Source organism: Exophiala spinifera (genome assembly GCF_000836115.1).
Source record: "Exophiala spinifera strain CBS 89968 unplaced genomic scaffold supercont1.2, whole genome shotgun sequence".
Taxonomy (NCBI): Eukaryota; Fungi; Ascomycota; class Eurotiomycetes; order Chaetothyriales; family Herpotrichiellaceae; genus Exophiala; species Exophiala spinifera.
This window is the reverse complement of record NW_015622514.1, coordinates 1070173-1095936: the sequence shown is the minus strand read 5'-3', so window position 1 is coordinate 1095936 and position 25764 is coordinate 1070173. Positions and strand designations below refer to the sequence as shown.

The following is a 25764-nucleotide window of genomic DNA, read 5'->3' as shown; positions in this document are numbered from 1 at the left end:
GCATTGAGTTGTACAGAGTACGGTATCAAATCCGATGGTCAAGGAAGTGCGCAGCTGGTTGCTTGTACACTTGATAACATTCCGCGTATATGGTAAGTCACCCTGCCAATAGAGTTAGAATAAATCGCTTTCTAGGCCAAGCTAGGTAGGCCAACTTGCTGATGGACCCATGAGATCGCCGGCTCCCACTGCGGCATCAGTGGTTTCAGGGTCATTGACAGCTCAGTAACTAGCATTTTTCCGCATGATTTCCCCCACCATCGCGTCTCCCCGAGTTTGTTCAACAAGATAGCCCAATGCATGGTCACAAGCATCGCAACCGGCTCGTGATCGCTTATAGCGTCGATGATAGTCCCCTCCAGAGTCGCCAGCCACCTCAAACAGCTCCGGCTATCAGCACCAGTCTCCCAGAGGAACAATTGCTCCAGGCTTTCAATGGCAGCAAGATTCGATTCGTGGTAAGACACAGCCCTCAGGGGAGAAGAGGCACCGTCGGAGCAAAGCAGGCGGTACCCTTCATCATTGGCAAGACGAAGTCTGTCCATGGCGGTTCTATGTTCGTGATCCAATTCATCTCGGCACATATGTGGCATTCGGCGGTCGACCAACCCCTGGAAAGCGCCAGTGCTGAGCCAAGTCCGCGCTGAGGAAAAGATGGATACCACACCCTGCAGGAGGCCAAACATAGTCGGAAGTTCTTGTCGTATGTTTGTGGGGTTATTGTCGCGTGGTAAATGGTACGGCAATGCCACAGCAAGCGCCATATTCAAGACTGAGAACGCAAACACAGCTTGGTGGTTGGCCGCAGTCACACGGAGATTGCTTGCCTGAAAGGTGGTGATGGCTAAATTTTGATACTCCAAGGCGGCAAGTTCGTAGGCTTGGGATCTAGAGGGTCTCGTCATCGTAGCGACGTGCAGAGCTGTTATTGAGAAAATGGCATTGAGGAGAAAGGGGTATGTCAAGGCTTCTTGGGGCACCATGAGACGCCAAACATCCCCATCACCGGGTGTAATTCTGAAGCTTTGGTAGGTGTCTGTTGACCAGCGATGAAAAAGCTCCAGCTCTGATATTCTGTCACCGACGATCGCAACCGATGCTTGAAGGGTCTTCTCTCCTGCAAGCTGGGATCTCGGCCGAGGAGAGCGTGTGCTAAGTCCAGGGGGCTCCTGGCCACATTCCACATTTCGAACCCTGCAGTTTGCGCATGGAGGGCCTAACTCATCACACTGCTCGAAAGGTCAGTGGGTGTAGTATAGGCCCATTGGCAGCGTTGAGGTCGCTGGTACGCAATGAGCTTACCTTGATGTGCCGCTTCTTGCAATTGATGCAACCAGTTTTATTCTTTGAGTGGGTCCGTCTTTGTGCCATGGTGAGCAATTGTATCTACGATGTAATGACACTGCAAAGAGATTCGGTGACGGAGCAACAGAGACCAGAGAGCGGACTGCTTTGCGTTCATCGTGCTATAGTCTCTCATCCTGGGACAAAGTGCGACCCGCGAACTGAACTGGAATTCTGAGCCCGCCAAGCAATGAGCGACGGTCTACAGATACCTGCAGCGAGATAGTTAACAGGCCAAATAAGCACCTATCCTGTTCAAGACTAGTCTTTGCTCACATTTCCGTGAGCAGGGCCGAGATATCATGCCAACACTATACTGTACTGCGCTTCAACATCAACGAAATTTCGTGTTGCAGCATGGGTTATCAAAAAGGGGGAAACACCATTTGAAAACCATCCGACCCCTCGATATCCAGCTTGTACCTGTTTACGGGAAGACCGGCAGGCTATGAAAGACACATTGTCTCGTAACGGTCGTAGAGCAGTAGAACGCAAGGCACTGAAGGCGTCCCGCCGAGTTCCCAAATCCCTCGTGGCAGTTCTAGAACTATTGAGGCTGTGGCCATTCGTCCATCATATACTCATTCCCAGTCAACTCAAACTCCCATGTTGTCTGCGTGGGCACATCCACAAGTACTGTGTAGCTCCCGGGATAAAGTATCTGGTTGCCGTTCTCATCGTACCTTGACAGCGAGCCGAGGGTAAAGTTTAGATCGGCTGTCTGACTGCGACCCGGCTCAACGCCAAAGAGTCTCTGGTACGCTACAAGAGATTTCAGGGGACGTGGTGTAGGTCCATAAGCCCCGGAAATGAAGGCTAGGGCGACAAAATCGGAGCCTGTACTGCCGGCATTGGTAACGTTGATAGATACGGATGGTGATGAAGCTCCCGATGGACGAAATGGGCACTGGTCAATGTGGCTGTAGGAAGCGAAATCGCAAGCGGAGACAAGAGACTGAATATCAAAGGATGTGTTCGCCGCGGCCTTGATAGCAGTCGTGAAATTTGTGTAATGCAGCCCATAACCGAATTCCACAGTAGCGTTGTCGAACCATTTGTACGTGCGTCCAGGGTTGCCAGTCTGTGGGTTGGGTCGTAAGTTCATGTCTGTCATAGCTATTTGATGAACGTAGTCCACAGGATACTGCGTCACGGGCATCCTGGCAGCAGGTGAAACCTTGCCCGTGATTACGTTGATGAGTGCCTCTCCTCCAAACATTCCAGGATAGCCTGCCCAGACAATTGAGCTAACATTGGGGTTGTTAAGAAAGGCGGAATCGTCGACCTGCTCTCCCATATGTGCAACAATCAGTGGCCGTCCTAGAGTAGCCAACATCTCGACGGCGTCAATCTGGAGGTTGTCCCACTGAATCGTGTTCCGGTCTTCGCCTTCCGCGGCAGCTTCGTTGGTGGCATCGATCCACAGAATAGCATCCGCTTCGGTATCAATGGCGCGAATCATAGGAGATTCATACCACTGGACAACGATGACTTCGATATTGGAGATGTTCTGCAGGGCCATCCATGGAGAGACTAACGTCCTAGCTGGGCCAGCATAGTTCCCTTGTAGTTGTGTGGTGGCGTTGATCCAGCCCCCAGCGAGGAGGAGTGTCATGTTTCGGTCCTTAGGAGGAGTCAAAGGAAGAGTGCCGTCATTCTTGAGAAGGACTACGCCCTCCTCGGCCACTTTAAGTGCAAGGCCTTCAGCTTCAGGCGTAGACACATTTTCCCATGTCAGTGATCTCCACGGAGAGTCTGGAGGGTCAAAATATCCTGCCTTGATAAGACCTGAATATAAGCGTAGAAGAGCGCGATCTAAGCTTGATTCTTGAATGAGACCCATTGCCAGAGCCGAGGGGAGATATGTCGGATTGTAGAAGCCGCAATCTACATCGACACCGCTATTTAGGGCTGCTGCGACAGTCTGCTGCCTTGTTTCGAAAGCATGATGGTCTGTGAACATGTTCTGAATGGCTGTGCAGTCGGAAGTTATGTAGTTCTCATCTGCGGTCCAGTTCCAGTGGCCCCGGAGGATCGAGTCAATGTTGTATGAGTTGGCACATGCAGGCACTCCATTGACAGCATTGTAAGAACACATGATAGACCCTACCTTAGTGTCTCTCGCGCACTGCTGGAACGGCTGCATGTAGAACTCGCTCAGCTCCTGGGTGCTGACTATAGCATTGAAGCCATAGCGATTGTTGCCTTGCCATCCCTCCAAATCGTAGGCGGCGAAGTGCTTGCACGTGGCAATGATCTTGTATGGGGCAGGATTGCGACCACCCTGGAGACCCGTGACAAGGCTGTCAATGTAACGCTTGACCACGTAAGTGTCTTCACCTGGTGTCTCTTGACCACGGCCCCACCGGGGGTCGCGGAATGGATTGATGTCTGGCGTCCAGTAGTCAAGGCCCGATCGATTGGCATTGTTGTAAGCTCGTGCTTCAGTGCTGATCGCGTTTCCGATGGCGTAGAACAGATCATCGTCGAATGATGAGGCCATAGTTATCGGCTGAGGGAAGGATGTCGCATATGACCAGTCGCCTGAATCACTGAAATTTACTCCAGGGGCGGAAGCAACCCCATGGAGGGCTTCTCCCCACCAGTTGTAGGACGGTAAGCCCAGCCTCGGAACTCCTGGAGAGTTGTTGTGTGTCAAGTTGAGCTTCTCGCTCACTGTCATGGCGCTAACAAGTGCCTGAGCTCGATCTCGTGTTGGCAAAGCTGTATTACAGACGGAGTTATTCGCAAGAGGACCATGTCGGCAGTCGGGGTGCTCCTGTGCCAACACCAAGGCCGGCAGGAATGCTAGTAATAAGATCATCTTGGCCGAGTGCTCTGTGGTACTTGAGTTTTCATCAACGGATTCTTCTGGTCAGTATCACTTCAAGAAAGCCACCAGCCTCGCACAGCTTAAGTATCATGGGATGAAGTTCAAATCAAATGAGCCGCCAGTTCTCCATCGAAGAAGAAGAATAGCCGAAATACAAATGCTACGACTTGCCTTCGTAGGAAAGCTAGGCCCCTCGCGACATGGCTGGTGCAGTATCGTTAGGTCCACGAAGATCTGCCGAACTGGAGGCCCCAGTCATGCCTCAGGATACAAGTTCGAGGTGGAGTCAACTTGGCCCATTGACGTGCAGTGGGATCTTGATGCAAAATCGTGAAGCTCTGTACAATGACGCTGCGAGGGACAGTCAGGAACCCAGGAAGATTGCTGCTGTAGCTTGTCGATGATCTGTCGACCCCGGCCCAGCCGTCGAAGAACTTCTACTGGACAGGATGAATTCCTGATCCCCGCAAGTTGTGGGGTGAGCTTGTACTGTAAGTACTCTTAAGTACTCGTATAGGTCTCTGCAAGTGTTTTAGCCGGCACTTGTCCTCTCCCAGGAAGATCTGTCTTTCCGCCCCAGGTTAAATTCATCAGATCTCACGCAGTCCTCCAATTTGGCTGAGGTTAAACAGTTGTGGATGCTGCTATAATATTGTATGGAAAACCTCCGCTCAAACTCCGGACTTAGAGGTGTCGTACTTGTGTCGTATGCACGGGTAAAAGGGAGGATATTCGCCTCGGAGTGGTAAACACCGAAATCTGCGTCTGCCACTGCACATCAGCTTGTGCAAGCTTTGAACAACGTTCCAGACGTTGAGCTGGCATCGGCAGGTAGATTGGCCTACTCGCGATCAGTATGTATGTTAACGGTGTAATTATGAACCAGTGGCGATAGTGACTATAAATACTTACTGGAAGATCCGCCTGTGAATAATCCGTTAGCTTATCCGACGAACTTCTCCTCCGCGAACTTGGAAGCGCCCACCAATGCCTGGCCTTCGAGAAGTCCGCCTCAGCATGGAATCAGCTTCTGCCGAGACGAGGATACATCTGCTTTCCTTGCGGCCATTTATGATACTGACCGTTTCCCGAAATTTGAGCATTCAGTCGAGAACTGATCGCTGTTGCGGCTCGCTGCCGATACTCGAGGATCCACTTTATCATGTTGTCACTGCAGAAATTAAATGAAACGCCGGCAATTTGGCCGCCGACCTGCGGCCGTCTCTCAGCCGAGCAATATATCGTTTTTGCTGCCCCCCGCGATTTCTCAGTTGGTCCAATCCTGCATATCCTTAACCAATAATCAGTATCAATATGGCTGACATTCGAGAAATCCGCTGGCAGACGCCAGACTTGACCGTCATCCTGACAATTGAGGCTGACCAAATTGTGCGGTTGAAGGAGATCAAGCCTGTTGAGGGTTCAAGGATTCCACAGGAGTCAAGTCTGTTTTCAGAGTCGTCCTTACCACTGACCGAAATTCGCCTGGCGGGGGAGGGCACCGATGACACCAAGAGTTCAAAGACGCTGGTCTGTGGTGCAGTCACCAAGCGCTTGAAGTATCAAAGCCACCAAGAATCGGCTAATGGCCAGCATCAGTCACTGGAAATCACGTCGCATGACCATATCTCGAAGCTGACAGTGACTGCAACTCTTGTGGCTTACCCAGGAACTCCGGTTTTGCGTTCTTTTGCGACGGCACGAAACGACGGAGATACAAACATCATCCTTTGTCAGGCTACTTCACTGGTTGTTGGTGGTTTGACCGGAGGTAGTCGTGAATGGTATCATGACTACGTGGCCTCAAGCGCAACGAACACCTGGTTCCGAGAAGCACAATGGCATGACCATGACTTGCCAAGTATTGGCTTGGATAGTATTGGGGTCTGCGAACTGAATCAGGGTCACCTAGGGGGTCACACCAGTTACTCTGTGTCAAATCGTGGAGGATTCTCCACAGGAGGCATGCTCGCCATGGGCATGTTGAAAAGAAGAGACGGTCAAGATACATGGCTGTGGCAGATCGAAAGCAATGGATCCTGGAGGTGGGAACTGGGAGACTTCAAGGAGGACATCTATGTTGCAATCAGCGGCCCTACCGATTTCAACCATAGCTGGAAAGAATGCCTTGGGCCCGGGGAGAGCTTTACTACCGTACCCTGCGCAATTGTTCATATTTATGGAGGAATCGACGTGGCGTTTGGAGCTTTAACAGATTACCGAAGACGCATCCGACGGAAGCATGTGGACAACGAAGAGCTTCCTATCATCTTCAATGACTACATGAATTGTTTGATGGGCGATCCTAATGAAGAGAAGATAAAGGGCCTCATTGGGCCTGCAGCCTATACTGGCGCAGAATATTTCGTCGTCGACGCCGGCTGGTACGCAGATACGACGGACTGGTGGGATAGCGTCGGTGAGTGGAAGCCTTCAAAGAAACGGTTTCCCAACGGATTTAAATCTGTTCTCGATACCATCCGTTCAGCAGGAATGAAGCCAGGGGTCTGGCTTGAACCAGAAGTTGTGGGAATCCGGAGCAGCATCGTGGAAGAACTCCCTGATGAGGCCTTCTTCCAAGAGAATGGACGACGTACAGTGGAGAAAGGCCGCTATCAGCTCGACTACCGCTCCCCAATTGTGCGACACAGGATGGACAAAATTGTTGATGAACTGGTCTTGGAGTATGGTGTTGGGTATTTCAAGTTTGACTATAACATCGACGTCGTCTACGGGACAGATTTCAAAGCGTTTAGCTCTGGTGCAGGCGCACTCGGCCACAATCGCTCCTATCTAGAGTGGGTGAGCAAGATCCTTGATCGCCATCCCGGGCTGGTCATCGAAAACTGTTCGAGTGGTGGGCAGCGACTTGACTATGCGCTGCTTGCTATTCACTCGGTCCAGTCAACAAGCGACCAGCAAGACCCTGTCCGCTACGCCGCTGTGTCCGCTGCAATTGCCACAGCTGTTACGCCAGAGCAAAGTGCCTCATGGGCATACCCCCAACCCGAGTGGAGCGACGAAATAAACGCTTTGACTGTAATCAACAGTTTGATGGGGCGCGTTCACCTTAGTGGTGCCCTGCACCGTCTCAGCAAGCCGCAACTATCGCTCGTGCGCGAGGGCATGGATGTTTATAAGCAATTCAGGTATGATGTTAAAAGTAGCAAGCCGTTTTGGCCGTTGGGGCTGCCTGGCTGGCACGACGATTGGATGGCCGTTGGGCTGAAAGCTGGATCGTGTCAGTATCTTGCTGTCTGGCGTCGAGGAGGTGACGATTCCTGTTCTCTGCCAATATCTGGTGCGAAGGAGAACATTGCCATGGCAGCAGAACTACTATATCCAGTGGGTTTCGGGGTGGATTGGACTTGGAATTCAGAGAAACGTGAGCTAAAACTGAAGCTTCCGTCAACTATATGCGCGAGGCTCCTGAGGATAAGCGAACGGCAAGCTGCTTGATTGTGTGGCCTAAAGTCCCAAACAGATCATGGTAACACCTGAGGTAAGTTCGTTGCAAAGAGCATGATAGAGAAGCATGGCATGAGCATTGAAGACGACCCAACATTTGCCTGAAGTTTCTCACCTGACCACGTTAAATGTATTCCACACGACTAAAGCCTACTGACAACGGTATACGATCAAGGTTTGTGACGTGCTACTGTAAACACCCGAGCAGCGTTTGATTTCTGGAGACTTTCCACATTCGTTCGTCTCGAGATCTTCTGAGCCTTGTCGAAACAAGGGCGTCTATCGCGAGGACAGCCACTCACAAACCCCGTGCAGGATCTCAATTGCAGCATTATCCCCTCTTAGCCTCTGAACGGAATAAAAGCCTCCAGATCCACTAACTCCCCGCTCCGGGTAAATGAAATGGGGTGATGTTGGGGAAGATGATCCACTCACTCCTCACTACTTTATGGGATCTGGATCTGGATTTTACGCGGGGGGAAATTTGACAGTCAAAATGTCCGTCTCTCAGAGAACACCTCAATCACAATTACCCTAGGGACAAATGCAACCCTTGTGAGACCTCGCTCTCTCCATAATGAGCCAGGAGCCTTCAATAGGTCCTCAATCGAGGAAGCGGACACGGCGGGCATGTGACAAGTGCAGCAGTTCACGAGCGCGATGCGATGGCCAGTGTCCTTGGTAAGTATCTCTCTGTGGCCGGGTCCTAGGCACTACGTTGACGGTCATCTAGCCGCCGTTGTCAAGAATATGGCCATGCGTGTCAATATAATCGAGATTTGAGAAAGAGAGGTCGAAAACCTGGTTTTCGCCTGCCTGCCACAGCCTCAGGCGACCAAGTTGACGATACATATGCGCCCAATGGAGGAGGCATTTCTACTCACACCGCAGCTGGAACGCAATCTCCCCCAGACCAATTGAATGAGCTTGGCGATGTTGTCGATCATGAAGATGCCCTTCCGCAACATGATTCGCTTCGCTCAAAGAACTTCCCGGAGCAACCTGGAACGGAAAACAATGTATCAATTGCTCCTGCTCCGGACTTCCATGGGGCGTCTCCTATTGCACCATCTCGTGCAGCGGGACTTCTTGGGCCAATAATCCACAGCCCAACGCTTCCTCTTTCAACTGGGCTGTTCGATTCTGGCCCAAGTCAAGACCTATTCGGCCAAACACCACAAACCCCTGTATCTGAGAGACGGCCAAGCACCTCTCAGGTTTCAGGAACTGAAGTGCGAGCTCATCGCCCATACAAGTGTCTGCAACCGCTTCTTCCTCTTCTCGAAGGCATAATTGATGCCGACGAAGCGTGTGAGTTGCTCGAATTCTATTTTGCTCAGCCAGGAAGCTCTCTGTTCAAGTCTGCCTCACCATACATATTGAGCCATGTGTTTCGCAAACGCTCTTTGCTCCATCCAACGAAGCCGCGCAGGACTACCCCTGCACTGACATGCACAATGCTCTGGGTGAGCGCCCAAACGGCAGATATACCGCACCTTCTCCTTCCAGGTCAGCGAAATACAGTGTGCGAGGCACTGAGAAAGCTATGTATGCGGCTCGTCCAAGCAAGAGATCTTGACTGCTGGGAGCGCCTTCCGGGAGGGAAGTTAGTGGAGAGATATCCCTCTGTCCTAGAGACCACACAAGGAGGGACCAGAAACTCGGCAATCTTAGAGAACGAACCTCCGGAAAATACGGTCGATGACGTTCTGACTTTTATCTTAATTTGCATTGTTATCTCTGGAAGTGATTTCAAAACAGATTGCCAGGTCTGGTGGAATAAGGCTGTGAGATTGATGTATGGCATGGGCTTAAATCGACAAGACATGACATGCAGCAACCCCGGTGCAAGCTGTCTTACCACTTCGTGCAGATGCAGACAGTCCGACACCTCGAACCATTCGTTGGAGTCGCTAGAAGCTCAGGAAGAGAGTCGCCGAGTCTTCTGGCTTCTCTTCTGTCTCGATCGTCACCTTGCTCTTTCGTATAACTCGACGATGTGTATTGGAGATGATGAATGCCAGGTTTACACCCCCTTACCAGAGGACGTGTGGAATAATCTGGAAAGTGCTCCCCTGGAGCTCCTAACCTTACGAGCCTACGGACCGCCAACCTTGGTCACTGGCACAGGTCTCTTCGACTGGTTCTTACCTCTGATGACGATCCTGGGTGATGTGATCCATGTCCACCATCGTAAGCTACATCCACGATTTGGGTCCCTTGCTGATGAAGATGCTGTATCTCTTGTCGAAGCGTCTCTAGACAATTGTGCACGAAGCATCGGTGAAATTGAAAACCGCTTTGAAACTGGTGGTCTCGACGGAACTATACCTGCCAGCGAGTTCCTCTCCCCGAGTTCGGGGTACCAGGACACGCCATTCAGCCAACCATTTGATGCAACGGCATCTTACAGACCGCGAGGTCGCGCGCAGGCACAGCTGGTGACTGTATATGGCACATTCATCTTGCATGTCCTCCATGTGCTTCTCCACGGCAAATGGGACGCTGTCTCCATGCTTGAGAATGACGATGGCTGGATAACGTCGGTGCAGTTCATGAAATGTGCATCCCACGCCATTTCTGCATCCGAGGCCGTTTCCCAGATCTTGCGTTGCGACCCAGAGTTAACATTCATGCCTTACTTGTTCGGGATCTACCTCCTACACGGAAGTTTTATACTCCTTCTCTTCGCAGATCGCATGCCGCAGCTGGGTCCCAATAAGTCTGTCGAAACAGCTTGTGAGACAATCATTCGTGCGCATGAAGTATGCGTGGTGACGTTGAGCACAGAATTCCAGGTAAGCAGAGTACCTCTCTCATTTCAACCTTCTCCGACTAAAAGTCCGTGCTCCTAGAAACGCTTCCGCAAGGTTCTTCGCTCAACGCTATATAGCGTAAGGAGTGCTGGAGCCACAAATGCGGAAGAGAGCAAAGCTCGCCGCAGAGCCCTTTCTTTGTACCGCTGGAGTAAAGGCTCCAGGGGGCTAGCCTTGTAAGCTATAGGGACAGAGTAAGCGCGCATCATCGAACTGAACAACCGGGAATCTTTATCAAAGTCCCAGTCCTGTTACTCGTAAACACCCGATGTTCCCGGGAATGTCCCCCATCCACATAGAAACCGAAGGGAGATTTTGCAATCCACCTTCACTAAGCTGATACTGTAATATCCGTGTCATTGAGCGGCAAGAAAGAACCAAACCTCGAACCAATCTCTTGGGATTCTGGGCTTGGTGATCATTACCGACAAAGCGGCATTTTTCCACCCTCTAATCCTGTTCTTTACATTTAACCGGATGTCGGCTATCCGTACAAGCAACGAAGACGGAAAGGTTCGTTCGCCTATTGTATATGATCGTGTGCACTTTCTCGGTCTGGTATCCGCCCCCGCGTCTCAGATCTGGGGCTCCGCACTAGGGTTAATATGCCGTCGGGTCATATCCAATATCTCCAGACTCAACGCACCACAAGTTCGGCTCGCAACGTATAGGACTTTGCTTCACGCGGCACCAAACCAGGTAATGTTCCGGTGGAGCTCTGTATCTTAAACATCTTCCCGCCCATCTTCTATCGTAGTCTGTCCATCGAGCCACACCTAACTCTAATCAACGCCTTACCGTACCAATATGGAGACTGAGAAGGTCGTCCCTACTGAGCGTGAGCTCAGGAATTTCCAATTAAGCAACCCTGATACTATCAGTCTCATCCGACGTGCGCAGGACAGCGATGCTGCCGACCGAAAGTTGACACTTCTTCAGGCTGTGAAGAAATACAAGAAGGCTGTCTTCTGGAGTTGCCTTCTTTCCACCGCCCTGGTCATGGAAGGCTACGATATTGTTATCGTTCGTACATGGTGTTACTTTGCTGTCACAGCCAGATAGCTGATTTTTTCGCAGATCAACTCCTTCTTTGGTCAGTCACAGTTCAAGGAGCGATTCGGAACGGTCAATCCTGCAACTGGCCAAAAGATAATCACTGCTCCATGGCAGTCGGGTCTTGCAAATTCTGCCCTGGTCGGTGAACTGGCAGGTCTCGTTGCCAACGCATTTGCCCAGGACAGGTTTGGTTGTAGACCGACATATTTGTTCTTCATGGCCTGGCTGTGTTGCGCTATTTTCATTTCAGTGTTTGCGCCCTCTCTGCCAGTCCTAGCCTTTGGTGAGGCAATGTCTGGGATCTCCTGGGGCGTCTTCCAAGTAAGCTGTGCTGCCGCAAGAAAGAAAGAAAGATCCGTGACCATGCTGACACAATAAGACCCTGACCACTGCTTATGCATGTGAGATCGTTCCGACCGTCCTACGCTCCTATGTCACTGCCTACGTTTGTCTGTCGTGGGGTTGCGGTATTCTCCTCTCGTCCGGAGTCCTCCGGGCTGTCACTGGCCTTGAGGGCAACCTTGGCTGGCGGTTGCCGTTTTGTCTTCAGTGGATTTGGCCAGTTCCACTGTTCATCGGCGCCTTCTTTGCTCCTGAGTCTCCCTGGAACGCGGTGAGACGGGGCGAGTACGACCTTGCAAGAAACTCCCTTTTGCGTCTTCGTTCGGCCAGTCCAACAAAGGAGCAGGAGGTGGACGCCACATTGGCATACATCAGACACACCACAGAGCTCGAGAGAGCAGACACTGAGAAGGCAAGCTTCTTCGAATGCTTCAAGAGCACTAACCTGCGTCGAACTGAAATTGTGAGAAAGCCACCCGTCTATCCTTTGAAGCCTTCAATGGCAACTGACAAGCTGGACCCTAGAATTGCATGACATGGATGTCACAGATTTGGGATGGAAATCCACTCACCAGTTACGCCGTCGTCTTCCTCGAAGCCGCAGGATTTGACGAGGTTCAGACGTTCGATATCAACATCTCGATCAGCGCGTGTTTTGTGATTGGCGTTCTCATCTGCTACGCCATCTTTCCATTCTTTGGCAGGAAGACAATCTATCTATCGGGCCTATCTGCGATGTTTTGCATTTTGGTTACGGTAAGCCATGAAAGCTTTCTTCAGTTTACCCCTTCAATCTAAGCTTTTGTATCTGATTACCTGACTGACACTGTTGTGACATTACAAGATTGGCGGACTGGGATTCAACCACACCCACAGTTCACAACTTGCAATAGGCATTCTACTGGTGATCTGTACTTTGGTCAACACGATTTGTATGGGGCCAACGTGCTATCCCATTGTGGCCGAAACGCCCTCGGGACGATTGAGATACAAGACCATCGCCATCGGAAGATTCGCCTACAACGTGGCGAGCGTGATCCAGAATACAATCACTCCGCGCATGCTGTCTTCAACCTGTGAGTGGATTTTGGTTCCTGGAGTTTGTTGTTAAACTGACTTTGTTTTGCACAGCCTGGAATTGGGGCGCCAAATCTGGACTTTTCTATGCCGGAACCAACATGCTGTGCATCATTTGGTGTTACTTCCGCCTCCCAGAGACCAAAGATCGCTCATTCGGTGAGATTGATCTTCTCTTCGAGAACAAGGTGCCCGCGAGGAAGTTCAAATCTACGAAAGTCGATCGTAAGTTGGCTACTGTCAAACTGTCAAGGCTGGGAACGGGTGCTAACCATATGTTTCTTCTGTACAGAATTCGCCCATGGTGCCATCTACGAGGCCAAAGCAGAAGAAGCTGGTCAGGAGACATCTATGCATGTGGATAAAGTCGAATAACCTGGCAACGAGGCAAACTATGAAACGCAATTTGCATCGTGAAAGGAAGGGGCAAATCACCATTTGGTTTTGACGTGGTTTTGTTATCGACCCATTGAACTTTTGACAAGCAAGGAAGATCATGAAAGTGTACTGAGGAGGTTTGGCAATGGCCTCTCGAGAATGAAGGTGGTTAAACTGTCCTATCTATTGTCTGAGTGATACATCGACCATGTTATCATCAAGGCACAAGGCACAAGGCAAAGGGAAAAAAAGTCTTGTCTTGAGCTATTGTATAAACAAACCCACCAAAGCACTCCACACGCATTCTTTTTTTATCTCCTCTAGGCCTCTCTACTCTCCTCCCTCATCTCTCGTATCTCGCTCCGAAACGAAAACCAACCGGACCCAAAAAAGGTGTGGGAAGAGCAGGTTGTTGTATTCCATTACACGAAGTGCCTGCCATGCCGATGCCGATGCCGTTGAGTACTATTTGGAAAAGAGGAAAACCAAACCCAGACGGTAGGGGGCTCAAAAGGAACCCCCTGCCGACCGGTATACACGATCCGTTCTGGTCATGGTCTGATCCGTGGCTTTTTTTTCCCTTTCCTTTCTTTCCTGCTTCTGCCTCTTGTTTCATTTATGCACTGCCGTTCGAAGTCACTTGAGGAGCCTTGACTTCACCTCTGACACCGCCCTTGCCACCGACAGGTCGGGCGGTAATGGAAAGGGCCAGTTCAGCGTCAACGTTGACCATGACTTCAATCTTTGATCCCTTCTTCAGGCCCTTGAACACGAATTCAGCCAATGCCTTCTTGGGCGTCCAGACCTTCTCGCGGATCTCCTCTGGTTCGTCATCCTCATCATCATCGTCTGAATCGTCGTCATCATCGTCGTCCTTGGCGCCGTTCGTCTCTGGTTTCGGTTGAGCTTCGGCCTGCGTGACTTTTATTTCCCGGTCTCCTTCGGAGATACGGAGCAGAACGTCACCCTCCAGGCCCTCGATAACTTTCGTCCTTCGTGCAGGCACCGCTGTGTCTGGAGGGATGATGACCGAGAACGAACTCGCTGGCTGGCCAGTGACTTGGTACCCGATTGCGGCTGTGAGGTGTGGTGTGACGGTGACCATCTCGTGGGTTGACTGGTCGATGTCCTCCTTGTCAAATTCTTGGATCAGAGAAGCTTGCAGCGCAGCGCCTCTCGCCGAAAGTTCGGATGGGTTCAAGGCTGTTGTCGATGTTGTGGGAGCCAGAACCTGCGTGGATTCAGGGAAGAAGGCCTCGATGTTCTTTGCGATCTTTGGGGTGTTGGATGTGCCTCCAGATAGCACAACCTCGTCAATGTCAAGCACGTCCAAGTCGGCCTTCTTGATGGCCTCCTCGATCAGGCGGGTGAAGCGACCAAAGGTTTTTAAAGCCAAGATCTCATAGCGGCTACGGTTTACCGTCGATCGGAAGTCGACGCCGTCCGCGAGGCTCTCGACGCTGAAGGTGGCACTGGTACTTTGACTCAGAGTCTTCTTCACCGCCTCTGACTCGAGCTTCAGCTTGGCCAGGCTTCTCTCGTTCTTGCGGGGATCGGACTTATGTTTCTTTTCGAATTCCTTGGCAAAGTGGTCAACGAGGACTTGATCAAGCTGCGAGCCGCCCAGTTCGTAGTCGTGGGCAGTGGCCAGAATACTGTACATCCCACCTCTTGAGGCGATGACGGCAACGTCGGATCGGTTGCCGCCGAAATCTGCAACGACGACGTTCTTGTCGGTGGCAGCAGAATCGAAGGATCGGGAGTCGTACGCGAGTAAGGCGGCAACTGGCTCCGGGATGAACTGTAGGATTTCGACATTGATGGCTGCGGCGGCTTTTGTCAGGGCGGCCTTTTGTTCCTCGCTCGTGTCTGACGGGACAGCTACGACGGCAGCATTGACACTCTTGCCAGTGAAATCAGACGCCGAGTTCTGTAGTCGCCGCAGATGTCTCGTCGAAATCTCGGCTACAGATAGAGTGCTCTGTTCACCGTCTTCCTTCTCTTGCACGGAGAACGAGATTTGGCCGTCCGCTTCGATGGGATGCGCCGAGGCATGGCACGGCGTAGGGTCTATGGCCTTGTAATCTTTTCCGATAAAGTCTCTAAAGTATGCGATTGTGTTCTTGCTGTTTCGGACCAACTGCGATTTGGCCTGGGTACCGTGGAATTCCTCTCCGCCCACATATGACAAGATGGAGGGAATTTGTCGATCTCCTTCTTCGTTGGCAATGACCTCGACTTTCCCTTCTCCCGAGATGTGTGCTATTGAACTGTAGGAGTTTCCAAAAGAGATACCAATTGCGTAGTGTTCGGGGCTTGCGCCCGTACCGTTGGCGTTGTCGCTCATGGTCCGCAGAAGAAAAAGCCTACAATGCGACTTTGTCGGTGAGGAGGAGGAGGGAAGAATATGGACGGTGGGACGTCTTGAGAGTCACTCTCGGGTCGATGGAATGTGCAATGCTCTTCTTCCAAACAAAGGTCTGAAAATCCGTCGAGGGAACTTTTTCATTGCCTGCCACTAGAAATTTTAATCCAAGGAAACTCAGCCGAGCTGCAGCCTCGTCGGCGGGGCCGCAAAGGTATCGTATGTATGTGGGTATGTGCACAAAAAGGTTCCCGGCTTCCACATGATTCTCCATGTTATGTCTTGCTTCTAATATCATACCGCAAACAACTAAATGATATTGTCTCTTCGTGCTTTTGATATTACAATAAACAGCAGAATGCCTCACTTTGTCTTTCTCCAGCCGATAACAAAAGTCGAGTTCATGCAGAAGACTCGGTAGAAGCTTGAGCCTCTCAAACTGTGCCGTCTCGTTTCGAATATCCATCAATTGCTATTCCGAGCAAGGTCTCGTCTCAGGAAATAACGCCTTCCAGTCTTCCCCCTCTCCTCTGAGCCTGACGGTGGCTATGATGTCGAGTTGCCTCCATTGTTGTCCTGCTGCTCTTCGTCGCTCGGCTGAGCCACCTTATTTTCACGGCTCTTTCTCTCTGCGAACAGTGCGAGCAATCCTAAATCGTAAGTAGCCTTGAGAGATCCAGCGGCAACGAATGCCACCCAAAAATGATTCTTAGTGCCAAGAACGCCAGTGATGACAGGACCCAAGCTTTGGGCACAAGTTTTGACAACGTTGATCGTGCCCATAACAGCCGTGCGCTCATGTGGCAGTACTATGGCGGCCAGGAAAGCCGAACGTGGAGCCACGTCCATGACTTGTGTGCAAGAACGACCTATGAGGAAGACAAGTGCACCTGCCAACGTAGAAGGAATTGGGATCAGAGCCAAACATATAGCGGAAGGCAGATGCGTGAACACCATGGTCTGCAGAAGGTCAGTACATATCGCCCAAGTGAACAGACGCAATCGCCGCGCACCTTGACGTTTCCGATCCTCTTCGATATGGACGATGCTACAAGCATCGACAGAGCGGAAATTACTCCCGTTACTGAGAATATCGAGCCAAGATTTCCTTCCGACAGATTGAATCTTCGTTTGAAGTAGAAGGTTACCCAGGAACTATATTCATTAGTGGATGCGGGAAGCAGGACTCAGGGATGGGGGCGGCTTACACTGGAGCCAGGCCTGAGGCAAAATTATCGAAGGCAAAGAGAATGCACAGCTGAATCAGCACGACCTTGCTCTCCTTGCTGATGTCCGGGAGGAGATTCCAGCGCTTCTTCTTCTTTTGGGCTGCCGCGCCGCTGTCTCCGAGAAGCGGCGAGGTTTCGCTGGGGTTTGCAGCTTTTGGCTGAGTATTGACTTCACACTCCTTGCTCAATAGAAGGGCCAGGCAAAGCTTGATCAGCCCGACGATAGTATAGATCAAGTAGATGACTCGATAAGCTTTGATCGAACTGAAATGCTTCTCGTCTCGAAGGAAGGTGATGATCCATCCGCAGCTAACGAATCCCAAAGCGGTGCCGGCTGTGCCTATAAGAGAATACCAAGCATAGATGTCGCTGCGGTCCGCACTGGCCGTAAGATGCGCAAGTGTTGACTCCTCGACCGCCCGAAATGGTCCAATTTCATTCCCACTGAGATCCAGTTAAATATGCACCTCAGTAGGGGTGTCGGCAAGTGACATACCTTGGGCTAATGACCCCAATGATGGCTCCTGCAAGTAGCACCCAGTAGTTCCCGCTGAGGCCAAATACTATGCCAGCCACACTCATCAACGCAGCTCCCAGCACAAGAATCCAACGACGGCCAAGTTGGTCGGCCACGAGTGTCAATAGGAAGCTGATGAACACATCGCCAATCAATGTCAGCGTCATAAACAACCCGATTCTAGCATCGGCGATTCCTAGATCCGAAAGATATGAAGCCAGAATCAACGTCGAGCCACCGTAGGCAAAGAGACGGACGAAACGCTGGAGGATGAGAATCTTGGTATCTGTCGAGGCATGGAACAACGTCACAAGGCCAAGTTCATTGAGCACCGCTCTCAACGGTCGTAAAACCTTCGAGGCTGTACTGCCGTTGCTGCCCTGCTCTTGTTCGTTCGTCATGATGCTATTCTGTTTTGCTTTAATGGCGGTGCGTCATTTGAGAAAGCTTCCCCGACCGGAATATTTGTAGGCACCACGGATGCTCAGTCTTGCTCAGTCAGCAACTTGTCTCGCCAGCTCTAGCCATCTTGGGAAATCGTGAGCGAGAAAGACTCACGTCACAAAAAGTTCCCGTCATACGAAGTACAGCGAACAGAGACAATGAATAGAACGCACTTCCCTCTTCGAAGTCATGTCCAGCTCACTTTGAACGGCTTCGATGCACTGGATCATCTTCAATGGGCTTTGATTAGAAACGTGCTTGCCCTCTACGAGGCCATGAAGCCCGCGCTGTTGATTCTTCAACAAGTGTAGAAATACCAAGGCATCATTGGCAGGTTCTACATGATTGCATATTCCACTGGCCCCTCACACCACCGTCTTGAAGAAATTGAAAGTCTTACATCCCTCCGAACGAGAACGGAGGATCGAAGAGAGCGACAGACTCATTCCGGATCTGCGAATCGAACAGTGTGCGGTTCAAGGCCCACCAAGAACTATTCACTTACCACCTACCTAAAATTCAACTGTTATCAATCAAACCCGTGAATTTTCCTCACAATCACCAAGACCCCGCAGTGATGGCTCAGGTTAAAACCACATGGCTATGTGGCGGACATCCATTCACTGCGGCGAGCAAGGAACAACGAGGGCCGCGGGCGAGTAAGGAAGAGAAGGGCCGCGGGTTCGAATCCCCGACCGTTCGAAAAGATTATTCGCAAGGTAATTAATTCTTCCCAACTGACTGGAGAGAGATTTCATTAACACAATCATAGATCAAAAACTTAACCTCACTCAAATCTTAGTGAGTTCAAAGACTGGTTCAACTAAATTCTAACAAGCATCATTTGATCTACTTAAATCTCTTCCCTTCAGCAAGCATCAAGTACCCAGAACATATAAAAAGAGTCGAGTTTCGACTCTTTTTTTTTGGTACGAGACAAAGAAGATAACTCTGTCTGTTGAATAGACAGTGTTTTGAATTCACGAGGAGCTGAATGAAACAACACCGCCAAGGCAAACATCCTTCACATAGTGAGCAAGGGCGCTACGGTGTCAAATGCCATTGCAGAATCTAAATAGCCAACCGGACCAAGCCGAAGGCACCTCAAAAGGACAGACATCCGGCTCTTCGGGGCGAGGTGGGAGGTCGTAAAGCGTCCTCAGGCGGCGAGTGGCTTGATAACATTCGTGAACGAACCTCAATTGGAGCAGCAAAGGAAGAGATGAATAGAATCCGGATACGAGGTTTTGGCCAGATGCAACCGGGAATGTAAACATGGCCTAATTGGAGTATCTACTGTAACGAACCAGGGCACTTGGACTGTAGCACGCACGGTATGAGGTATACTGAACACGAGGCGCCGTTCTAGGTTAGCGTGAGGAACGGTCAGTGGCCTCACCACCCTTCTCTACCTTCCGTAACCAATGAAACTGTAGACGTTCGAGTTGCAAGGTACAACCTCCCAACGGACCTTGTATTGTAACACCCAACACACTGCCCGTCGCATACCGTACGGAGGACACTGGCGATCTTCTACAGACACTCTCACATCACAATGGGAGAAGACTACGGCACATCTTCACTGCCACCACACATCGGGACGCTTCTCAACTCCATCACCAACACCACTACCAACACCACATCATCATCATCATCCTCCTCCTCCTCCTTCTCATCCTCGGGCGACGGCGACGACCTCGACATCTTTTTGCACTGCTGGATCCAACCGCATTGCCCGGCGTGTCTGTCGGCGGACAACAAGTACCCGTGCTCCTGGTGCGCGACGTCCCAGGTGTGCGTGCCCAACACGGTTTACGGCTACCCTTTCGGAATCCTGGCGCCGTTGAAGACCGACTCGCTCTGCCCGCTCGGGTGGCGGGAGAGGTGGGAACTCCGGGCGCGGCCGTTCAGTTGCCGCTGCTCGAGCATGACGTTCGTGAGCGTCGTCGTCGCCGTGCTGGCCACGCTCTTGTCTCTGCAGCTCATGTGGCTTCTCATCACGCTGGGCCGACGGGCCGGACGGAGATGGAGGACGAGACAGAAGGGGTGGTGGAGGTTACGAAACTGGGGTCGTGGTCCCGTCTGGACGATGAGAAGGCCGCCAGGGAGAGATGATGCGGCAGGCACGCAAAGTACGCAAAGCCAGAATGAGAATGACGGCGTTGGCGGCGACGGCGACGGAAACAGAACCAGAACTATACCGCAAGCTCCGCGCCAGGATGATGAAACGACACCTTTGCTCGCTTGAAATCTGAAAAAAAAAAAGAAAAAAAAAAAAAAAAAAGTTACTACCTAAACTACCTACCCGGTGAGATAGTGCACTGTGTAACTACCTACTTGAGCCTACTCGATGAATCGACATGTTTTCAAACCCCCTCACATTGTCAAGGGGGCCACGACACTTTCCCACCAACCTACCCTTAGGTAGGTAGTTATCAAAAACTAGGACATACCTCTCCCATACTTCAAAATAGACTGGTAACGACGTAGGTAAAATATACCCCAAGGTAGGGAAGAACAGATATCTCGACGTTACTAACTAGTACGTAGACTATAACATATCTCATATCGGCATTAATAGTATCTAGTATGCTCGCTAGTTGAATCCCGTTCCCAGACTAACAATGCACATGGACCTCACCAAGTTACCTAGTAATACAGGGGACTCGGGAATTCAAGTCGTTCCAGGTCGAGAGCTTCCTAACATTTCCAAAAGCTCAGTCAACCAAAGTCCTGTTCAATTTCATCGTCCGTCTTCGTATGCACAAACGCCCGCTTGATGAAGATCTTCCATAGATGATTTTTCGCCGTCTTTGGAGCCACCTTGTCTCCCTTTCCTGTACCTTTGGGTCTCTTCGATTCTTCTCGCTCTAGATCCAACAGGTCGCCCTCTTCGGGAGAAATAGATTTGGGCAATTTCTTCCGGCCTATCCTCTCGGCAAGATCCAGCCACGACCGCATGGTCAAATCTTTCATATCGTAAGCAGAATCGCTTTTTGTGTCGTATTCGACTTGGAAGCCAAAGTAGTGATAAGGATCTTTTTTCTTCAAGTGTTTCGCCTTATCCATCTTTTCATGCACTTTGGTCAGGTTGGCATAATACTGTGTCCAGGAAATCAAAGAAAGCGGCTGAGCTGAATAACCCGGGCCGGGAGGAGACGATGCGGATGGAGGTTTCGGCACATGAAAGTTCGGTTTCTTTTTACCCTTCTTCTTTTTCTTCTTCTTTTTGAGATCATGCATCCCGCCTTCGATTCCATCTTCGAATGCTTGTTGTTCATTATCGCTCTCTTCATTTGGCGAATCGTCAACCGTCTCGTCTGCTGGTGTCCCAATGGCTGCGACAGCCGGGTGAGCATCTTCGAGACCGGTGATGTTGTATTCGATCACCCTAAGGGTCGGGAAGAAATTTGGAACCACACTTGGTGACACCAAACTCAGACTGAATCTCTCAGCCCAGGGCCCGCCGATGGCTTTCAGAAACTCGTCCAATTTATCCTCATCATTTGGCTCCTTTTTTTTCTTTTTCTTCTTCTTCTGGTCCCCCACAGTATCCCGAAAAGTGTCCATCTGATAAGAGTGGCCCGCAGGAGGCTTGGGTAATGCGGCCCAGTCGGCTCTAAGCTCGTTGAGGTATGCTGCTTTGGCTCTGATTGCCAGTGTCTTGTTCATCGGGCCGGTATCACCGAGCTCGGGGCGCGTAAATTCGTCGTCAACCCCATCAATCTTGAACTTATATTTCAGATTTTTGACATCCTGAAACATAAAGTGGTCGACGTTCATATGGCCAAACATGGAAGCGATGATCACATCGCGGTACTGCCTCAACCACAACGTATATTTCTGGTAGCAAGTCTCGTCCCAATTCTGCTTGCTTTCTGTCCTTGCTGGTGGTACGTGGCCAATGAGAATGGCTTTCATTCCTCGTTCTCGCATGAATTGAAGCTGGATTCGCAGCCACTCCATATGCTCATAGCCTGGGTCTGATTTGGCGTCGCAGCCATCCACGACAGAGTTCGAGTCAAAAAAATACAGCGTATTCAAACTGACGACTACCAGTTTGTTGGGTATAACCTCGGTGAAGAACCATCCTCCTCTTTCGAATGAATGCCGTTGCGCTTGAGGCACAAACTTATTCCATATACTGCTATAAGTGCGCGTCCACTTGTTCGGGCCCGGCGTGAAGATATTGTGAGGGAGGATATCGTTGTTGCCGAAGGTAGGAACAATAGGGACGACAAAGTCGTTGGTTGGATCGGGATCGTCGATGTTATCGGACTTGCCAAAGGTCTCTACAAACTTTTCCACAATGAACTCGTTGAGCTTGATGACCTGCTTGTCTGATCTTGGATAATTTTCATCATTATCATGCCGTGCCGAATCTCCAGTCCAAATAACGAAATCAACATCATCCTTGATATTCTCTTCGATCCACCTGAAGGTCGCGTTGACCAAGGAGAAAGGAGTGTCACAGTCTGTCACTTCAGCACCAAAGTAGCCAGCTTGGCCCTTGCCGGCGTGGCAAGCCTCGCTCGGGTCTGAATGCACCTTGTAGAAGGGGTCAGGGTGAATGTCTGGAGAGAAGTGTGAGTCGGAGGTTGAATGCCCTGGGGGTGAAACTCGCAGGCATACCTGTGATATGGAGGAATCTTCCCTGTAGTTTTCTCAGATTTGACTGTCCTTGCGGGGACTTGATCACAGCCTGTTGGTTTCCTAGGCCGTTGGAAGGGTACTTTGGCGGCACTGCGACTGCGCATGCTGAGAACAGCAGCAGGCCGCCCGCAAAGCGAACCATGATGTTTCACCGGCAGTCTGCAGCGTGAGTCGAAGTCATGTATCACGTTGTCGACCAGAGTGCCCCGTGCAGGAGTTAGGAAGGGTGTGGAATATCCACGGGGAGCGAAAACCGCAGTCCGTGTGTCAGCGCAAAGTGTCGGAGACAGGGATGAAGTCATATACAAGGTTGACGTAATTAGTGTAGGCGAGCGCCTCGTTAGGCACAAGTTGTGCCTGGAAATCTCAACCGAAGGCTTCAGGCACCCAAGCCTATTGGGCGTCCGAGGGCGTTCAGGCTCACGAGGCACCGATTCTAGCGTCAGCGATGCATCCGGGAATGCGGCACCACCAGACTGGCTGCTTTGCTTCGCTCCGCATCCCAAGGCCCAAGAGACTGTCGATGTGTTGCACGCGCACACGAATTTCAGGGTGCGATATATGGCAACGACGAAGAAAACGAACAGCAGTGCAGCACTCACGGCCACGAAGGACGCGTGCGATACTCTTATACAAAATTATACAACCTGTCATAAAGCATATTTGCAGCCACAGCACACCACGCTACTGCTTGGTGCAATGAGCTGAAGCCTCTCCTCCACGTGCAGGCCTGGATTGGGCGATACAACTCACACTGTTCTTGCTGGCCTTCACTACGTCCTCTCCCCAGCCATTTGACAACATCCACTGAGGACCTTAAGACCACCATCTCTATTCGTAGATCGCCTGACTTGGACTTGTGACAGCGCGCCCGCATGATCTGAGTGAGTCGCCGCCGCAGACTTTACTGTCAATCGTGTGCCCTAGCGCACGCGACATCTTACTTACAGGCACAACCCATCACATGCAGCTGCTTGACTGTGTGGACACCTGCGAAATAATAGCATGCCCTCTATGTCCCCTCCAAGGCTTCAAGATTGTCCACCGAAAAACTCGTAGCTGCGCCGCGGCAAAGATCCCTGAGGCATACCATAATTCGATGGCATGCGGTATTCTTCGGGCGGAGTCAACATCTGCTGTGGTTTTGCGTCTCCCTCGGCGATGGCTTCTTGGTGCAATGGAGGGCTCGGAAGCTGCATCATGGGGGGCCCGTCGTAGGCGTAGTGGGAGGCACCGCTGTACACGCCATGGCTCACATTACCATAGATTATAGGGTCACCGGCAGCGTCGGGAGCGTTGGTGTATTGTCTGGACTGCACTTCGGTTTGTCGACTCTTTAGACGAGATGAGAGAACAGCAGATTCTTGTTCAAATTGCTCTCGCATTTCCGGCATTGCCCAGCGGTGTCTAGCGAAATCTAGGATTTCGACGATCTTGCGTAGGAACAAGGTGGCGCGCTGGGCGTTGTCTAGTGGAGGGGTGTGCCCCAGCGGGGAACCCTCTCGTAAGGTGTGTGAAGATTTGAGCAGGCGGTCAAAATCTGACCACATCACCTCAACAAACTTTTGGCCGACGTACTTGGCCCTGCATATATCGGCGTAGGTCAAGTAGGCGTGCCATGTGACATCCTGAGTAATGGGCTGAAACACATCAGCATACTGAGCTGAATATTCAAAGACCAGCTCTTTATTGAGATCAGTCATGCTGCTTGCGGGCACTCTCTGGTTAGGCGATACCACCAAAATCTGGCAGTATATCCGCTCGAGATTGAACAGCATGAGGTGCCGCTGGGACAAGTTGGGCGGAATTGTCGAATACCACGCATGAATGTCGTTCGAGACAGAGCTTGCGTACGTTGCGGCGGTGGCCAGAGGCCATTGTGTCCGTGACGACCATCTTGTTGTCTGATAGAATGAGGATTGTACTCGACGAATGTCGAACAGGAAGAGTGATGGCCGGATCGAGCGCAGGAATAAGTGAGATGGCGCATCCTCCGTGGCCAAGTTTGGTAGCTGCACATCTGGAGCGGAATCGTCTGTGAATGAAAATGCTCGGTCAAGAGACATGCTCACTAACCGATCTAGTGCATAGGTGCAATGAAATATTCGTCTCCGAAGATCCAGTGTTGTCTTGCTAATTTTGGTTTCCTGTGGTGGCTCACAATGAAGACCAAGGTCAACGACCAGGCGCGATGCCATTCCAACCAGATACCAGCTATCAAAATGAGCAGGATCCACCAGTGCGTATTCAACCAGGAGGAGGAGGGCTTGAACACCAGTGATGGAGCCAGGATGAAGAACATAGTTCGCCAAGCTGCGAGCTGCGGCCATGTGTTGTAACGCCGTCTTGTCATTCTCGTCGTCCTTGTGTTGCGAGGAAGATGCGTAAGCGATGGCCAATATCAGCCTTACGTTCCAGACGTCTAAGGGTGTTACAGAGGATGAGACCGAGGTCGACTCGTTGTAAATCCGAGAGAGGCTCCCCATCAGTTCGGTCTCGGAGAAGAACGGCAAAAGGACATAGATGTTTTCCAGGTAGTGGTTGATCATGGGCATAATGGCGTATCGAGGCGGTAGCCCTCGAGCCTCTGCGTGCGGCAGGTCTCGTCGTGTCGCAGCCGACAAGAGTAATTTGGCAAATGACATGGAGGAGGTGAAGCCGTGGAAGTCTCTGGACGTGGCGTTCACGGTCAAGAAGCCAAAGTCGCTGACCAGCTCATCGACATCTGAGGCCTCTCGCCTACGGGCGCCACTGATCCTTCTGTGCTTCTGACGATGAGCCGAAGACGAGGTACCTTGAAGGGCGACCTCAGCCTTGGCCCGCTCAATCTTCTTTTGGAGTCTTTGTGCAGCGCTTTCGAGTGCTGCTACATAACTCCGCTCTTTCCCACGCGCAAAGTCATCGTTGGCACTGCTACAACTCGTCCCCTTGCCCGACCGCTCACAGGCCGAACAAGCTGGTAACTTTCCGTCGCATTTGATTTTGGCCGATCGACATCGTGCACACGCGGCAACAGGCCTGGAAACACGCAGGGACGGCGCGAGCAAAGCCTCGATAGGCTCTGGTTTCGCCATTGCAATTGTGAAAGGCGATGTTTGTGGAACTCAGGGCATTGTGCAAAATCGCTCGAGGCCAGACGGTACAAGAGTTGTCCGAGCCAGGCAAAAAGATCAGCGAGGTCTGTGGTCTCAGTAAGCAGGCGGGCAGCGGTTGAGATTGTGTAAGACGAGCGTCGACTGGCG

The 25764-nt window shown here is 51.2% G+C and overlaps 10 protein-coding genes across 10 annotated transcripts; 4 read left to right on the top strand and 6 right to left on the bottom strand.

Moving 5' to 3' along the window:
* Positions 1-131: 131 nt before the first annotated feature.
* Positions 132-1371, bottom strand: PV08_02675 (uncharacterized protein; the record flags this gene model as incomplete). Its single annotated transcript, XM_016377033.1, has 2 exons — positions 132-1229; positions 1303-1371. The coding sequence occupies 2 exons, from the start codon at positions 1369-1371 to the stop codon at positions 132-134; spliced, it is 1167 nt and encodes a 388-aa protein (XP_016238603.1).
* Positions 1372-1891: 520 nt separating this feature from the next.
* On the bottom strand, positions 1892-4168 carry PV08_02674 (uncharacterized protein; the record flags this gene model as incomplete). Its single annotated transcript, XM_016377032.1, has 1 exon — positions 1892-4168. The coding sequence occupies one exon, from the start codon at positions 4166-4168 to the stop codon at positions 1892-1894; it is 2277 nt and encodes a 758-aa protein (XP_016238602.1).
* Positions 4169-5491: 1323 nt separating this feature from the next.
* Positions 5492-7636, top strand: PV08_02673 (uncharacterized protein; the record flags this gene model as incomplete). Its single annotated transcript, XM_016377031.1, has 1 exon — positions 5492-7636. The coding sequence occupies one exon, from the start codon at positions 5492-5494 to the stop codon at positions 7634-7636; it is 2145 nt and encodes a 714-aa protein (XP_016238601.1).
* A 586-nt stretch (positions 7637-8222) lies between these two features.
* Positions 8223-10641, top strand: PV08_02672 (uncharacterized protein; the record flags this gene model as incomplete). The annotated part of the gene is made up of 3 exons (XM_016377030.1): positions 8223-8326; positions 8379-10443; positions 10501-10641. 3 exons carry the CDS (start codon positions 8223-8225, stop codon positions 10639-10641), a joined length of 2310 nt encoding a protein of 769 aa, XP_016238600.1.
* Positions 10642-11268: 627 nt separating this feature from the next.
* On the top strand, positions 11269-13311 carry PV08_02671 (uncharacterized protein; the record flags this gene model as incomplete). Its single annotated transcript, XM_016377029.1, has 7 exons — positions 11269-11484; positions 11539-11838; positions 11897-12322; positions 12385-12615; positions 12704-12935; positions 12991-13161; positions 13229-13311. 7 exons carry the CDS (start codon positions 11269-11271, stop codon positions 13309-13311), a joined length of 1659 nt encoding a protein of 552 aa, XP_016238599.1.
* A 619-nt stretch (positions 13312-13930) lies between these two features.
* PV08_02670 (uncharacterized protein) lies at positions 13931-15661 on the bottom strand (the record flags this gene model as incomplete). Its single annotated transcript, XM_016377028.1, has 1 exon — positions 13931-15661. The coding sequence occupies one exon, from the start codon at positions 15659-15661 to the stop codon at positions 13931-13933; it is 1731 nt and encodes a 576-aa protein (XP_016238598.1).
* A 564-nt stretch (positions 15662-16225) lies between these two features.
* On the bottom strand, positions 16226-17826 carry PV08_02669 (uncharacterized protein; the record flags this gene model as incomplete). The annotated part of the gene is made up of 4 exons (XM_016377027.1): positions 16226-16639; positions 16693-16834; positions 16888-17352; positions 17405-17826. 4 exons carry the CDS (start codon positions 17824-17826, stop codon positions 16226-16228), a joined length of 1443 nt encoding a protein of 480 aa, XP_016238597.1.
* A 1598-nt stretch (positions 17827-19424) lies between these two features.
* PV08_02668 (uncharacterized protein) lies at positions 19425-20117 on the top strand (the record flags this gene model as incomplete). The annotated part of the gene is made up of 1 exon (XM_016377026.1): positions 19425-20117. The coding sequence occupies one exon, from the start codon at positions 19425-19427 to the stop codon at positions 20115-20117; it is 693 nt and encodes a 230-aa protein (XP_016238596.1).
* Positions 20118-20590: 473 nt separating this feature from the next.
* PV08_02667 (uncharacterized protein) lies at positions 20591-22664 on the bottom strand (the record flags this gene model as incomplete). Its single annotated transcript, XM_016377025.1, has 2 exons — positions 20591-22443; positions 22502-22664. The coding sequence occupies 2 exons, from the start codon at positions 22662-22664 to the stop codon at positions 20591-20593; spliced, it is 2016 nt and encodes a 671-aa protein (XP_016238595.1).
* An 889-nt stretch (positions 22665-23553) lies between these two features.
* On the bottom strand, positions 23554-25596 carry PV08_02666 (uncharacterized protein; the record flags this gene model as incomplete). The annotated part of the gene is made up of 1 exon (XM_016377024.1): positions 23554-25596. The coding sequence occupies one exon, from the start codon at positions 25594-25596 to the stop codon at positions 23554-23556; it is 2043 nt and encodes a 680-aa protein (XP_016238594.1).
* Positions 25597-25764: the final 168 nt, after the last annotated feature.